At 33.6% G+C, this 16764-nt stretch overlaps 1 protein-coding gene across 1 annotated transcript; it reads right to left on the bottom strand.

Moving 5' to 3' along the window:
• Positions 1 to 1083: 1083 nt before the first annotated feature.
• On the bottom strand, positions 1084 to 6371 carry LOC117925300 (phosphate transporter PHO1 homolog 3-like). The gene is made up of 13 exons (XM_034844291.1): positions 5636 to 6371; positions 5081 to 5447; positions 4937 to 4985; positions 4593 to 4664; positions 3778 to 3907; positions 3532 to 3661; positions 3011 to 3269; positions 2820 to 2924; positions 2676 to 2720; positions 2427 to 2576; positions 1787 to 2065; positions 1565 to 1701; positions 1084 to 1405 (listed from the first exon to the last, which is right to left on the bottom strand). The coding sequence occupies exons 1-13, from the start codon at positions 6216 to 6218 to the stop codon at positions 1303 to 1305; spliced, it is 2409 nt and encodes an 802-aa protein (XP_034700182.1). The 5' UTR covers positions 6219 to 6371; the 3' UTR covers positions 1084 to 1302.
• Positions 6372 to 16764: the final 10393 nt, after the last annotated feature.

The raw sequence follows: 16764 nt of genomic DNA, 5'->3' as shown, positions 1-16764 counted from the left end.
GCTACTAGAACATTATAGCTGCTTTAAATTTTTTTTTTTTTTTAATAATGATACCAATATCACTTTAAAAGAAAAAAGAAAAAAGAATCCACTATCATAGTAAGGAGATTTAAAAAAAATCACATTCATCCATAAAGCAAAGCCTAATTCAAACAGTATTGGACAAAGCAACCCACATAAACAATTGATATGCACACACACACACAAAAAAAAAAAAAAAAAAAAAAAAAAAAAAAAAAAAAAACCAGTACAAAAGAAATCCATAAATTCAATAAGTCTATACCAATTTTCCTTTTTTTAATAAATAGAGTAGCCTCCTCGGCTAAGCTGCACTGTTGTGCCTGCACATCTAGGCCAATGCTTTTGGATTATTTTTGTACTTGCACTCTTGGGCTGGCAGTTTTGGATTGGACCTACATTTCTAAGTAGTCCCTTTTTGTGCTTACATGCTTGGGTTTGCATTTTTGGATATTTTTGTGTTTGCACATCAAACCCAATAATTTTGAATTGGACCTGTGCATCCAAGCAATCCCTTTTTGTGCTTGCATGCCTAAGCCTGTATTTTTTAATTACTTCTGTGCTTGCATGTTGGTTATGAACTTTTGGATTTTTTTCATTTAATTGAAATAAATATTTATTTATTTTTAATAAATAAATATAAATTAGAAACAAAAACAAGCCTAATCTAGCTCTAATACCAATGTAGGATAAAAATAAAATTATACAGAGATAGATACCTATATCTCTATAACTTGATCAGTATAGTCTTTAATTATTGGTAGCTCCTTCTTTAAAGAAACTACTAGAGTTTCTTATTACTCCACCCTCGAGATCTAGGTGTAAACTTGATGCGAAGAAATAGCATAGCTATAAAGAAACTCCAACCTTAGGGAAAGAATTAATAGACTTAATAATAATCATACTACTTATAGGTAAGTTTATTGGTCAAAGATAAGGATTTCAAATAAAATAAGAATTATTTTCATTGTTTTTAACTAATTTAATTTAAAATAAAATTGAATTTTATGGAATTTTATCTACTTATCCATTCTCTTTTCTTTAACTTACATGTGGGCAGTAAACTTAAAAAAACATTGAAATTGTAACAATACCCAACCGGTTTCATAAGCCTACAAAAATTGATCACTTGGTGATTGCACTTCTTCATGTCCAATTCCCTTATACATTATACAACTTTTCACAAATAATTAATATTGCGGATGACATTTTCTTTGCTTCTTAAATTCTTCATTCAAAATGTTTCATTTCCCTGTTTGTAAACTATTGCCGACGCCGGAAGAACTACTCGTCCTTTTCTTCGTCTTCTTCATCGTAGTTGAAAGGTAGAGGTACTGACTTGAATGCACGATACTTGCCGACATTGTTCAAATGCTCATTCTCTATTCTGATAAACATAACAATATATATAGCAAATCATTAGAAGCAGAAGAAGTTAACTCTTAGCGTCATGTAGACCCACTGAAGTAATGTGTTTATAGAGCCAGGTTTGGTTGTAATTGGTAAGAGATTTTAGAAACTTTGATGCCTAAATGGATGAAAATACCTGAAGAAATTCCATATGCCACGACGAATAATCTCCAGGCAGGCAACAATTGTAACTAAGGCTTCAGTGTGTAGGAAAGGCAACTTGAAATTCAACACAGTTTGTAACCAGGCAAGTCTCAGCAGGACATTCAGAACCTGAATATTTCATGCACATGATTAGTTAATCTTCAAAGTCAGTTAAATACACTAAGAGTACCAGACATTATGTTTCCTTCCTTACCATAGCTCCAAAATATACACTCTTGTAAGGAATAAGGAGTTTATCTCTCAACCAAGGATTCTTAGAGTGCTTTTGCAGCAGGCCCCAATCAAAAACGAGGTCCCAATATGTACTAAAGACTGCTGCAAATGCTGAGGAAATGAAGGCTACAATCCTCCACGCCAATCCCCTGTTAAGACTGTAAGCTGTTCTCACACTAACTGCTACAATGGTTGAGAAATATTTGAGCCCATTATATCCTTGCATCGGATCTTTCTCTTCAAACAGTCGTCTAAAGCACTAGAAAGGAAGAAAGGGGAAGTGCCAACAAATTAAGTTTACAGACAATGTGTCAGATTAATAATTGTAAGCAATTTAATAGTGGAAACTTTTGGAATAGGCAATTTACATCATTCTAGTTCTCTTTTTTAACTCCTTTCAAACACAAGTCAAGTTACCTTTTAAAGGAAAGAACATTGGACATTTGTGACATCCGGCATCATCCAATAAGAGAAAAAGTTTTTGATAATATATATTCAGTGAGCTCCTTTTAATTGGATAAATGCGTTTTAAATCCATGAGGACCTATTGAACATGTATCAGATCTAATCCCAACCCCCATGTGATTCTGAGGCCCAATAGACAATGTCTTACAACATACCTGAAGGAAGCGACACCAGTATGGAACCGCAGCAACTATAAAGAGGAAAGCATTGTACGCATCATTGCGTTTACAGGTATTCTGTCTAAGTCTGTAATCTCCCATACCATAGTAGCACAAAAAGAACTCAAAACTTCTAAATGCTTGCACCTGCAACAGAATTATAATCAACGGAACTTTTAATGATCTAAACAGAAAGAAGGAATCTGTTTGGCCCATGTTCTAGGATAAGCTGTCATTCAAATTAACCTGGCTAGTTAGCTGGTCTGCCAAGAAAAAGTCTGGGAGTGTGACCTGTAGAGGACATGAATAAAATTCTAAATAAATAAAGCCATCGTTTTTCCAGTTTCACTATCCTTTTTTGCTATATTTCTACCACCACCATCTTATTACCTTGTAGAGAGGTGCACAGATACAGTGAAACAAACATGTGAGGAAGAAGAATCGACTTGAGCGATATATGATGTTGAATGGGCAGAACAATATGGCAATCACAAGCTGCAGAAAAGAAAGAAAAAAGGCTATTAAGATGCATATTCTGGAAGTTGGATGGCCAAGAAATAGGATGAATAAAATGATCTTACGACAAGTAAAGCCAGAGGGACAAGTTCAGTGATTGCATGGTGGGACTTTGTTTTGGGGTCCATCTCTAAGTCAAGGTTTGAGAGCACACTGGCCTGTGCTAATACTGAAAGCCCAAAACTAAGGAAGAAAACTTCGCGATAACCCAACTGTGTTCCTTGCTTAAAACCAAATATAAATGAATAATTGACTCTGTATTGCTGCCAAAAGTATATATTCCCAGCATACATAAGCATGTGGAGAACAATGAAGCCGAAGAAGCTGCAAGTTCAAAATAAGTCATTGAACAAATAGAAGTTAATTACTAGCGTCATATAATAAAAATTGAAGCAAGTAGGATTGGTTTTCCTGGGGCAATGTCTCAGCATTTAATAAGCCAGGTACATTCTCAGATATTGCAGAGCATTTTCATAGCTAATAACTTCAGTTGTTGGGAATCTTGGGATGAAGCTTCGAGAATTAAGATGGGCAGAAGAAAGCACAGAGGTGGTAATCAGAGAATAAGCAGGAGATGGATTTTTACCTATAAAGGGGAAACATGTTTTGCATGTATTGCGTTCTTTCTTGCTTAAATTCCATTATTAGGAGATCCCGGGTATGGATGACCATTATAAGGGACACTAAAAGAGATACTGAACAACCAGCAAAGAAGCCTGAAAGTTTTCCCATACAATAAAAAATTTCAGCGACAAAGTATTTGGAAATCTTAAATTGAAATGTTGCATGAATTTCACGTAAATCAAATTATACATTGTAGCAGAAATCTGACCTAGCGTAAAAGTCACTTTATGCTTTTCTTTCTTAGCTTTTTGTCTCAAGATCTTCATCCCTTTTCCACGGTTTGAGTTGGAGAAATGCTTGATGAAAGTAGATTCCACCCTCTCCATAAGCTTGGTAACCTATATACGCATATTCCATATCAGATTACCAGAGTTCCCCTTAGTTAAAATTCTAAATTACATTGCAATTACAAGTGTATGAATTTCATCCTAGTTTACAAACAACCTAGGAGGGAAACCCTCTTGTTAAAGCTACATTCCCACTCAAGAGTAACTCTTCTCTTCTCAATTCTCATAGATCCCTGGGCTTGCCTGATATTGATCCTAAGAGCAACATTCTTGGAATAATCTTTTCTAATTTAGGACTAGTTTTTCAAGAATCATGGTATAGTGTCTTCCTTCTTCAAATCATTTCTTTTTAGGGCTTCTTTTATTGAACTTTTTTTTTTCCTTTCTCATTCAGAGCTTTCTTGTCACACCCTGATTTTATTTTATTTTTCTTTAAAAACATGCCTAAAAGCGATTTTTTTAATAAAAAAAATTGCAGTGATTTTAAACTTGCTGCTGGCTTTAACACAAAGATGCTTTAAATGTTGCTTTGAATAAATGAGGATAGTGTAGCCAGTTGGACTTGCCCAAAAGCAAAACTCCAGCCTCTTTGATTGAAATCTGACAACAATTTTGGACTACTAAAAATCCAAAGTCAGAGATTGCAGGGTTTTCAGTGTATTTAATAGCTAACCAAGTACTTGTTTGTTTCTCTGCTAGTTTTTTTCAATTAATCAAATTACTTCGGTCGTCTCACCTTATCAGAGCTGCCAAGATAAGAATCATCCACCTTTTTGAGGAAAGCCTTTGATGCATGTTTAGATGTTATCTGCAACAGTGAGGCAAAGATCTGGCTCAGACTGAAATCTATTATTCAATTTAACCTATATAAATGAGAGAATAATAAAGGCCCATCTAAACCCCAGCCCAAAGAAAGAAAAAGGAGAGGAGAGGGAGGAGGGCCCCACCCCTTTGAAATTTTTGATAAAACAAATGCCATTATTTTCATTAAATTAAATTTACCTATCATCATCACGTCGTGAGCCTCTGAATGGAAACGTACGTAAAGAGAAATTAATCTGTGTGTTCTGAGAAAAGTACCTTGTCATATTTCTTCATGATCTTGGAAAACGCCAACGTATTCATGAAGCTGTTTTGTAGATATATGATTAAATTAAGTGTCAGTTTATGGCATCTTTTAAAGGATGTAAGAGCAGATTAACAAATGCACGTAGTGACGATTACCTGTAGCTTTTTAGAAAGCGAAGCTTGTGGTAGAATTCAACAAATGCCCGCTTAAGCTGATTTTGAACTTTCTCTAAATTTTCCCTGGTGAAATTCATCTCTCTGCACTGAGGAACGTTGAGGCAGCCTTTGATGGTGGAACGAGGTGTCTCCAAGGTGTTGTTCATTTTCACACTTCTAAGTACTTGTAATGGAGCTGGTCTAGTACTGGCCCTGATGCTATTTGGCTTCCCTTCTTGACTACTTTGCTTGGTAGTTTTGGGCTTCTCCACATCTTTGGCTACACTAAATTCAACATCATCAGATTGCCCAATCTTGCTGATCTCCTCCTCAACTTCTTCTATTGTACCAATATCAAAAATTCTTCCTGTGTATCAAAACTTAAACTGAGAGCTTGGGCTTGCGAATTGTGATCATCCATATTAATTCAATTCCAAGAAGTACTGTTAATATAGTGACAACACTAAAAATAAAGAAAAATGACAGCAGAAGGACACGTACTGAGCATATAAACCATAATAATCACATGAGCCTTAATTGATTAGAAAAGCTTACGGCTTGATCTAGCTGCAGATGGAGTAGTGGCGGACAGCGCTGCAGTTGAAGTTGCAACATCCACAGAAAGGCGAGCCATCTCCACTGAACTATCCATGAAACCTTGTGGATTCCTCACTTTTACTCGAAAAGCGATTAAAGCATCCATTTGCTTATTCAATAATGCTGCCTCATTCATCACCTCTTCCACCTTAGATCTGTAGAACTCGACAACTTTATTGAACTCCTCATCAAGCCTTTTGAAGTAGAGAAGCTCTATTTCTCCTTCCTCGGCTTTCAATATGGGCGACATAATCTCATAGACCCCCGAGCCTCCCTGCTCCACTGAATTCACCAGATTATCTTGGCATTCCACGTCGGTTGGTGATGGGGTTGTGGAATGGTTGTGTCTTTGTGTTAGGCCACTGAAAGCTCGGACCAGTGTCAACTTTCGCTGCAGCCGAGCTGAGGTGGTTGGTGACCTTTCATTTTTTCCCTTGAAGCGTTGCAATTCTTTTAGAAGGTTCTTGAGATAATGATAATCCATATATGCTTCTTGCCATTCTGGCACCATTTGTGCCTTGAACTCCTTTCCGAACTTCATATTCAAGTTGCAGCATGGATCAAGCACTAGTGTTCGAGTTGTATGAAGTGCTTAAAAAGATGAAGAAAAGACCCTAATAATATTTAAGACCATGTCTGCTCTCAAACGAAGCAATCGAGTCCAAAAAACAGAAGCGGTGCACCTAGGGTTGGTGAGGCCTTTACTATGCTTGTAAATACGAAGTTGGCAATGTAATTAAATGCAGAGAGAGGAAGACAACTGGAGATGGAGACTTCTAACGAATCATGAACCCACTTGACCTCTCTCACTTCAGTGAGTAGGGGAGATAAACATTAAATCTCCGTAGTGCGCCCTAAATGTACAAAGGGGTCCATATGTGGCATTTCTGATTAATATTTTAGATTTTGAGAGTTGAACTTGGCTGAGAATGGAACACCACCACCCCAAAATAACAATCGGAGCCGACATGATGAGCTGGGATATTTTTTGGATAGCTATCACCGCATAGCTTGAAGGCGGTTGAGGTCTAAAGATTATGCCAAACTCTAATGAAAGGTCTTTTGAGTAGTTTTATGGTTCCATTTTGAAAAATTATAATATTTACTCATTCGCTTTCAATAGATCCAAATAAAAAATATTTCTATGAATTAACAAAGAAAAATTCTACCATAAATTTGGTAAGAAAAATTCTACAATATGGAAAAGATATGGAGGTCTCAAACCATGATTATATTTTTTTGCCCCCTTCTCATTTTTTATTTTTTATTTTTTATTTGTTTTTTGCGTAGCATGATTATTACATTCTTGGTACAATTATCATATTCGCTCGAGTGAGATTAGGCAAACACATTTAATACTATTGAAAAACGCTATAAATATCAAAGATTGACCCATTAACTAATTTGGGATATATTAAAAAATAAATTGGGAAAAGTAGGTTTTGATTCACTAATATAAAAATATATGAAAAAAGTAATTATCTCAAAGTCTTTAAATCAGTATCATCTTTATTTATTTAAAAATAATTTAAAATATATATACTTTTTAATAAATCACCTAATTATTCCTAAAATACTATTTTTACTTGTCATGTTATCGACATTAATTAATAACAAAACTTCTCTATGTAAATATTTACATTTCTTTTAGATTTATTATTATTGTTATTATTATTATTTTATTATTTGAGATTTTTTTTTCACTACTTCTAATATCCACACTCTTCAAACTACCTCACTTTTACTATAGAATGTTTGTTTATGGAGAAAAAAAAATAAGTCTCATTTTTCCTAAGAGGTATTTATTTCTAAAGGGGAAAAATCTCAAATATAATAATAATAATAATAATAATAATAATAATAATAACAATAATAATGAAATCTAAAAAGAAAGGAAATATTTACGTGGAGGAGTCTAATTGTTAATTGATGTTGATCACATGACAAATAAAATAAATATTTTAAAAAATAATTGGATGATTCATTAAAAAGTGTATGTATTTAAAATTATTTTTAAATAGATGAAAATAATACTAATTAAAAAAGTTTTGGGTTTTTTTTCTATATATTTTCATATTAATGAGTCAAAACCTACTTTTTTTCAAATAAATTATTTATGATGAAATTATTTATCACTAATTTTTAAGTTTCAATGATGAATATTTTTCGTCACCAAATCCTCAACCATCTTTTGAAAACAATACTTACTATTTATATTTATTGTTTTATAATAATATTATTGTATTAACAAAATGAAATTTTGTTGCATAAAAGAATGAGAAGAAGAAATCTGAAGATAAATGAGAATTCTCAAAGAAAAATATAATGTTATTTCAGTAGGAAGTCTCCTCTTTTTGTAAAGATTTCGAAAATGATTTAAATTAAAATCTTAATAGGAAAAACCCTGGAAGAAAAACTTAGTGAATAAAAAAAAGAATAATATTATTTCAATTATTTTACTATTAAAACTGCTTTGCTAAAATCCCTGCCACTTAAATTAAATTCGATAGGATAAAAAAAGAAAAAGAAAAGGCGCAACATATCCATATCAATTGGCAGATCTCTTAATTTTAGCATTCCAACGTGCATCTTAACATTTTCAATATGGTTGATGGTAATACTAATACAAAAATATAAAATAATGATTCTCCGACCCATGACACTTGTAAAAAGCGTGGATTATCGAGCTTATACGAGGGGCACTTCAAAAGAAAAAGGCATAGAAAAAAGGGCTTTTTTTTACTTTTGCGGCAATTTTAAACAATTATAATTAAAAAATGGTAGTTGTGAAAATATTGATAAATTTATGGCAGTTTTAGCCACGTGGAAGGTGTCTTTTGAAGAGACACCTTCTACAATTCCAAAAAATTTGATTTATATTAAAGATGTTTCTTGAAAAAACACTTTCCACGTAGCAAAAAATCCAATATGCATTAAAGGTGTCTCTTGCAAAGACACTTTCCACGTGACAAAAAATCCAATATGTATTAAAGGTGTCTCTTGAAGAGACACTTTCCACAATTTGACAAATTTGAATGTCTTATGAATTTAATTTTAAAGCTAAAGATGACTCTTGAAGAGACACTTTTTACAATTCCTAAAAATTTTAATTTATACAAAATGTGTCAAAGGTGTCTCTTGAAGAGACACATTCTAGAATTCCAAAAAATTAGATGTATACTAAAGGTGTCTTTTGGAAAGATACTTTACATAATTCCACAAAATCCAATATGTATTAAAATTTGTGGAAATGATTTTAAAGGTAAAGATGTCTCTCTTCAATGTATGAAAATTGTGGAAAATCCAATATGTATTAAAGAGACACTTTCAGTACAAACCCAATTTTTTAAAAATAATGGAAGGTGTCTCTTCAAGAGACACTTTCAATATAATTCCATTTTTTGGGAATTGTGAAATGTGTCTCTTGATACCTTCCACAATTTTAAAAATGTTGGGTTTATACTGAAAGTGTTTGTTCAAAAGACACTTTCCACAATTTCCATTCAAACAGTGGAAAATTTTGAATTTATGAGAGACACCTTCCATAATTACAAAAAAATGGAATTATATTCGGACGCCTTTCATAATTTTTAAAAAATTGGGTTTATATTGAAAGTGTCTCTTGAAGAGACACTTTCCACAATTTTTCAGTGGAAATTTCGAATTTTGAAAAGGGACATTCTACAATTCCCAAAAAATAAAATTATACTAAAGGTGTTTCTTCAAGAGACACTTTTCACAATTTTCATTATGTGTTAAAAAATTTCGCTTTATACTGAAAGTGTCTCTTCAAGAGACACTTTCCACAATTTCCATACATAGTAGAAAATTTCGAATTTATGCTAAAGGTGTCTCTTGAAGAGACACCTTTCACAAACGAAAAAAAAAATATATCTCTTAATTAGTATTACCTACTGTACAACCAAATGTTTAAAGTTTATCACCTGTATACATTATAATCAATATTTTGACATTCAATCCAAAACCAATGAAAACAAGTAAACCAAATGTCAAAATTAGCACCTTTCCAAAATAGTAACAATACTATTTTGTGTAAAATAAGTCCAAAATAGATAGAATACTATAGAACTTACATTAATAAAAAGTTAGTTAATCCAAAATATAACAAGTAAAAACATACATCTTGAGTATTTGTCCAAAATAATGATATGCAAAATACTAATAGTATCCAAAATATAAGTCATATGTAGTAACATCCTCAAGGTGTACCGCACGAAGGAGCCTTCCTCTTCCGTAGTGGACATCTATGATGTGCATGCTCCACGATTGGCTCTATGGGGCTAACATGTAACCCTCCATGAGCTCCACGACCACGTATCCTACCACGTCCTCGACCATGTCCTCACCACAATTAGTCTTTTGTCCTTGTTGATCATCATTTGCTATATGAACTAACTCCTCATGAACCAATGTAGCCTCTATCGATGGTGGTGATGATGCAACAAGTGGTACTATAGGTGGAGTGGATGGCACCTCCATAGGTGTAATAGGAGTCTCCTGAACAGGTGGCAGGCTAATGTCAGTCGATGGTGCATCTCTAAGAACAGATGTATGCCTAGTCCCTCTCTTATGAGCCTCTCGCCCTCTAGTCCGTACACCTCCTGATTGAGTAATGGGTGATATCGGCTGCTGATGAGGTGGTGGACTACTCCTCGTATGAGGCCCTTCCCCTCTAGTTCGTACACCTCCTGATCGAGTAATGGATGATGTCGGTTGTTGATGAGGTGGTGGACTAATGTCAATTGATGGTTGCACTCGGGCAACAACTAGTGTATGCCTAATCTCCCTCGTACGAGGCCCTCGTTGTGTAGGTCGTACATCTCCTAATGGAGGCTGGAGCTGTGTAGTAGCATCAACACTAAATGGAGCATCTAAGCGATCCATCTCATGTATGACCTCTAATATAGTAGTACATAGCCTGCGAATGCGAAAATCATCTGGAGGTGCAATATCATATATCTGGTGTATGTTGGTAATCTATAAGTCAAATAAGAGTTAAATTAAATTCTTATAAAAATAAAATAAACTTTAATAAAAAGATAAAACATGAAAATTACCAATAGCTTGTGGAAGGACCAAATCCGAGTAAGAAACCGAATAGTAATGGAGCGATACCACACCATGTATGGATCATGATACCCCAATGAACCTATAGCCATCTCGCCTCTAGCAATATGCTCACGCCTAGAGCTCCAACGTCGAATGTAGTCTCCATGTCGAGTAGTCTAATCAACATCATGTCTACCTCTCAAATCACATTTGAGTAAGATTGACTCATTATCACATGGTTGAGGAATCCCTTGACGAAATCCAAACTGCCGCAATACTCGATCAGGTCTATGCCATTCAATTATGTGGAAACATATCAAAGGTGAGATAGTGCACCATATATCTTTCCTAACAGTATAATAATCAGGAAGACCAACATTCATGTCATCAACATAAGGCTGCCATATAATCTGTACCCAAGAAACGTTAGATATAATTAGTGGTTTAGAATTTGTTTAGAGAAACAAGTATAAGAAATGAATCACACTTTTATCACCTGATCTGCTGTAAGTCGATCAAGATGGTGCCTATACTGAGCTAAGACGTGCATGCTAATCGAAGTAGTCCGAAACTCATCTCTCCACCTATAAAATTAAAACAACAGAGCATAGTTAAATAAATAAAAAATGTTAGAATTTAAGTTTATGCATGTATCCTCATAATAGTAAAATTTGTCGTAATTTTATAATATATACCGAATGACCAATGGATGTGGAGGCAGCTGGTCATCATGTGGAGCTATACGTAAACAATGAGGTGCAATAAATGGGAACCTCTCCCATACCCATAACTGGAGCAAAATTAGTGGGCCAGATATATCATGTGTATCAATATGAGAGGCTCGACACAACTGTCGATAAAGTCAGGCTAAACAGGCACTACCCCAACTATACCTACCAGCAACCTCAAAATCCTCTAGAATGGGTAAAAACATAAGATGCACCTTATCGCTAGACTTTCCTGAAAATAGAAAACCTCCAATGAGCTGTAAGATATAAGCCCTAGTATAACGCTGAATAGACTCCTCATCAGCATCTGGTGCCAAAGTAGGGAAGCTCTGACTCAACCATATAAGATGAAGGCGCTGGGCATCTATGTCTGTATCTCCAGGAGTGAGTCCTAATAGAGAATAACATACACGCCTCCAATCTAAACATGTGCTACTAGTAACTACATCTCCATCTACTGGTAGTCCAATCAACATAGCAATATCTTGTAGTGTAATCGTGCACTTTCCCTGAGGTAAGTGGAAGATATGAGTCTCAGGTCGCCATCTCTCAACAAATGTAGTAATAAGATGCCAATCTAAGGAAATGAATCCTAAGAGTGCAACACCATAGAAGCTTGCCTGCTGCAATAATGGAATAATACGCCCATCAAGTACACTCGTACGATGGAAGATCGTCTCATGCCGTCTACAATGAAGCTCCTTAAAGTCAACACCTGTCCATGCTACAGATGACCTATGTGTGGCTTGTCCATGTAGAACTGTCGGATCCAAGGGTCCCGGCTCCATCGTGCGATGATACCTACATATACCAAATAACCATTAATTCTTGTTATCATTAGTATGATTACAAATTTACAGACATTACATAGAAATATCATATTATCAAAATGGATAATCTTTCATACTTTAATTGTCATGAGGAAGGGGGTTGGAGGATTGCCCTCCATCTTTTGTGGGACAGTTGCGACGATTATGGCCCACTATTTTACATAAGCCACATCGAATCCTAACGCTTGGTTCCTTCAAATCCATTTCATTCCTTATCCTTGATGATCTAGGGCGCCCCTTATCCCTCATCGAAGTTGGGTCAGGGTGGAGAATAGGAAAATCAGGATACGGCTAATAAGATTCATGAGGAATGAGGTTAAATTCAGGAGCGTAACAACTAGCATAGGCATCCAGCCTATAGTATTTTTCAACTAATTGCCAACTATCAATCCTCATATGAGCAGAAACAGCTAGCACATGTGAGCATGGAATGCCAAATGATTGCCACTTATTACAACTACATGTACCTTCATTCAGCTTAACAACTTGTTTATTATGTCCTTTATCCATATGAAACCCATGGAGAGCAGTAATTACTTCAAATGTTTCATGAATTCAATGGAAAATGGTGACAGTGTGTCCACTAGCTTTGGCCTCGGCTTTTCTAAATTTTTCAATTGCATACGCAGTGTACACATCTCCAACTGCCATTCTAGCACGTATCTCTGCTCTACGAGTCTCAAAGTATGACACACATCGATAAAAAGTTAATTGAACAAGTGCAGTGATAGGTAACATTCGCGCTCCCTTAAGCACCCCATTAATGCACTCAGCAATATTTGTGGTCATCCACCCATACCGATATCCTAGATCATATGCTTGAGTCCACTTTTGAGTGTCTAACTTTGAAAACCAAGCCACACTTTTTTCATCCAATCGTTTTAACTCCTCCATGTATCTCTCATACTTCCGCGATTGATGTTGACATCCAGCTCTATACGCCAACTCTTTTAAGACCTTATTCTTAAATTTGTCATTAAAATTGCTCACTACATGCCTAAGACAGTATCGATGTTGCGCATGAGGGGGGCTCCATCCAACTGATGGATTTCTAACAGCAGCATTTATTCTTGCATGGCGATCCAAAATTAAGCATATCCCTTCTCTTTGAGTGACGTGATGCCTCAATGTAATAAGAAACCAAGACCAACTATCCTGTGATTCTTCCTCAACAATTGCAAACGCAAGAGGGAATACATGACCATTTCCATCAATTGAAGTAGCAATTAAAAGCTTCCCCATGTATTTTCCATATAGGAATGTACCATCAATTGTATAATTGGTCTGCAATGCTTGAACCCTTCAACACTTGCCCCAAATGCCCAAAAAACACGCATAAACCGCACGTTCCTAGAAATCCCTCCTAAAGGTATTGTCTTCCAAACAATCTTTGTTCCAGGATTAGTTAGCTAAAGGATGTTCATCCACTTCGGCAATGCTTGATAAGATTCATCCCAATCACCAAAAACTCTAAGCATTGCTTTTCTCTTAGCTTCCCAAATTCTCCTATAATGGACATCATATCCAAATTTATCCTTCATTATCTGGCGTAATGTAGCAATAGAGGTAGTGTGATCCCTCTAAACTACATTTTGGATCTCTCTTGCAATCAATGTAGAGTCCAATTGAGAGTGGTCTTGTGATAATTTAGGATAAACACAAGTATGAGGACCTGCGTACTTGGTTATCTCAAATATTCCATGGCTTTTATGACGACATGCACGAAGCCTCCAATTACATCCTTCCTGCCACTTCTTACATCTCACTGCCCACAATTGTGGTTCTGATTCACAAACCACCAAATGTTGATTCCGACATATTGCATAACGTTTTACAGCATATTGCAAGTCTTCTTTACTCTCAAATCTCAATCCTTTAAACAACTCATTGGATTCACTCCACAATCCGGTATGTGATGTGAGAGGCTCAGCAGTCATGCTATTTATTGCATCCTAATTCAATTGTTTGAACATTGGGGAAGGCATAATATGTTCACCATCATCTGAAGAAGCCTTATTTGTTGGAGGCTCATCATCATAATGCATCTCATTAATCTTGTCCTCATCATAAAATTCCACATCATCATTTTCATTTGTAAATGGGATGTCAACATAGTTGTTTATCACTCCCATAACTGACTGAGTTACTACTGCCAAATTCCCCCCCCCCCCCCATTTCGTCATTGTGTGCTAAATTCTCATCCATTTCATCAATCTGCACTGCCAAATTCCCCTTTGCTGGTATTTCCACATCATGACCCATAATTTCTTGATCAAATGATGGACTTAACTCAAATGAATGATCCCTTCGACGTGTCTGCAAATACATTTCAATAGTATTCGATGGTGGGATTTGTGCTACAACATGAAACATTAACCTTACATCATCATCTTTAATTGGTAATTGTATATAGTTAATGTTTCCATTTCCAATCGACATAAGAATTGGATACCGGAATATCATGGATAACATGGTATGAGCGCGATCGATCGACATAACATGACACAACTTATCCTCTAACTCATCATATTTGATCAAATTGTTCACTAAGACACCTTTTTTAGGAGGACAACTGTAACACACCCTATTTGGCCCATCAATTATTTCACCATCCTTATAACACACAATTGTAAACAAACTTTCCATTGATGTACCTAAAAAGAATCAAATAAAAGATATATAAGACTAAATCAAATTAAATTTATTTAATTTATCATATTCAATTTAATGTATTTATATAATTTAATAATCAATACACTTATCAAATTTATAGTTTTTTATTAAAATGCACATACAAAATTGAGCTTTTTTTGCCACTTGGGGGATTCGAACCCCCAACAAAAGGTTCAACATGCATCCCCAGCTCCACTAGGGCAAACTTGCCCCATGACATATAATATGCACTAAAGAATATATATCAAAAGTTAGAATATAAATACAATATTAAAAAACACTTTAAATAAAAAATTAATTATAACTATTTTATAATTGAATGAAAATTTTTCATTTAATTGATTAGTAAAATATATCATAATTTTATTCATAGTGTTTTTACTATTATTAATATATTAAAATTTATATATTTATCATCATTTATTATAATAATATCATAATTTTTAATATTAAATAGATTTTAAAATTAAACATGTTATAATCACATTTCACAATATTATCATCAAATAATATTTTATAATCAATATTCACTTATCAAATTTATAGTTTTTATTAACATGTATACAAAATTGAGCTTTTTTTTGCCACTATTGGGGGGATTCGAACCCCCAAAAAGGTTCAACATGCATCCCCTAGCTCCACGAGGGCAAACTTGACCCATGATATATAATATGCACTAAAGAAATATCATCAGAAGTTAGAATATAAATACAATATTAAAAAAACACTTTAAATAAAAAATTAATTATAACTATTTTATAATTGAATGAAAATTTTCATTTAATTGATTAGTAAAAATATATCATAATTTTATTCATAGTGTTTTAATATTATTAATATATTAAAATTTTATATATTTATCATCATTTATTTTATAATATATCATAATTTTTTAAATAGATTTTAAAATTAAACATGTTATAATCACATTTCACAATATTATTGTCAAATAATATTTTATATAATCAATGTACACTTATCAAATTTATAGTTTTATTAACATGTACATACAAAATTAAGCATTTTTTTGTCATTCGAACCCCAACAAAAGGTTCAACATGCATCCCTAGCTCCACTAGGGCAAACTTACCCCATGACATATAATATGCACTAAAGAAAATATATATCAAAAGTTAGATAAATACAATATTAAAAAACACTTTAAATAAAAAATTAATTATAATTATTTTATAATTGAATGAAAATTTTTCATTTAATTGATTAGTAAAAATATATAATAATTTTATTCATAGTGTTTTTAATATTATTAATATATTAAAATTTATATATTTATCATCATTTATTTTATAATATATCATAATTTTTTTTAAATAGATTTTAAAATTAAACATGTTATAATCACATTTCACAATATTATCATCAAATAATATTTTATATAATCAATGTACACTTATCAAATTTATAATTTTTATTAAAATGTACATACACAATTGAGCTTTTTTTTGCCACTTGGGGGATTCGAACCCCCAACAAAAGGTTCAACATGCATCCCCAACTCCACTAGGGCAAATTTGCCCCATGACATATAATATGCACTAAAGAAATATATATATCAAAAGTTAGAATATAAATACAATATTAAAAAAAACCCTTTAAATAAAAAATTAACTATAACTATTTTATAATTGAATGAAAAATTTTCATTTAATTGATTAGTAAAAATATATTATAATTTTATTCATAGTGTTTTTAATATTATTAATATATTAAAATTTATATATTTATCATAATTTATTTTATAATATATCATAATCTTTTAATATTA

This window comes from Vitis riparia, chromosome 1 (genome assembly GCF_004353265.1).
Source record: "Vitis riparia cultivar Riparia Gloire de Montpellier isolate 1030 chromosome 1, EGFV_Vit.rip_1.0, whole genome shotgun sequence".
NCBI classification, from domain to species: Eukaryota; Viridiplantae; Streptophyta; class Magnoliopsida; order Vitales; family Vitaceae; genus Vitis; species Vitis riparia.
This window is presented reverse-complemented; position numbering and strand designations above follow the sequence as displayed.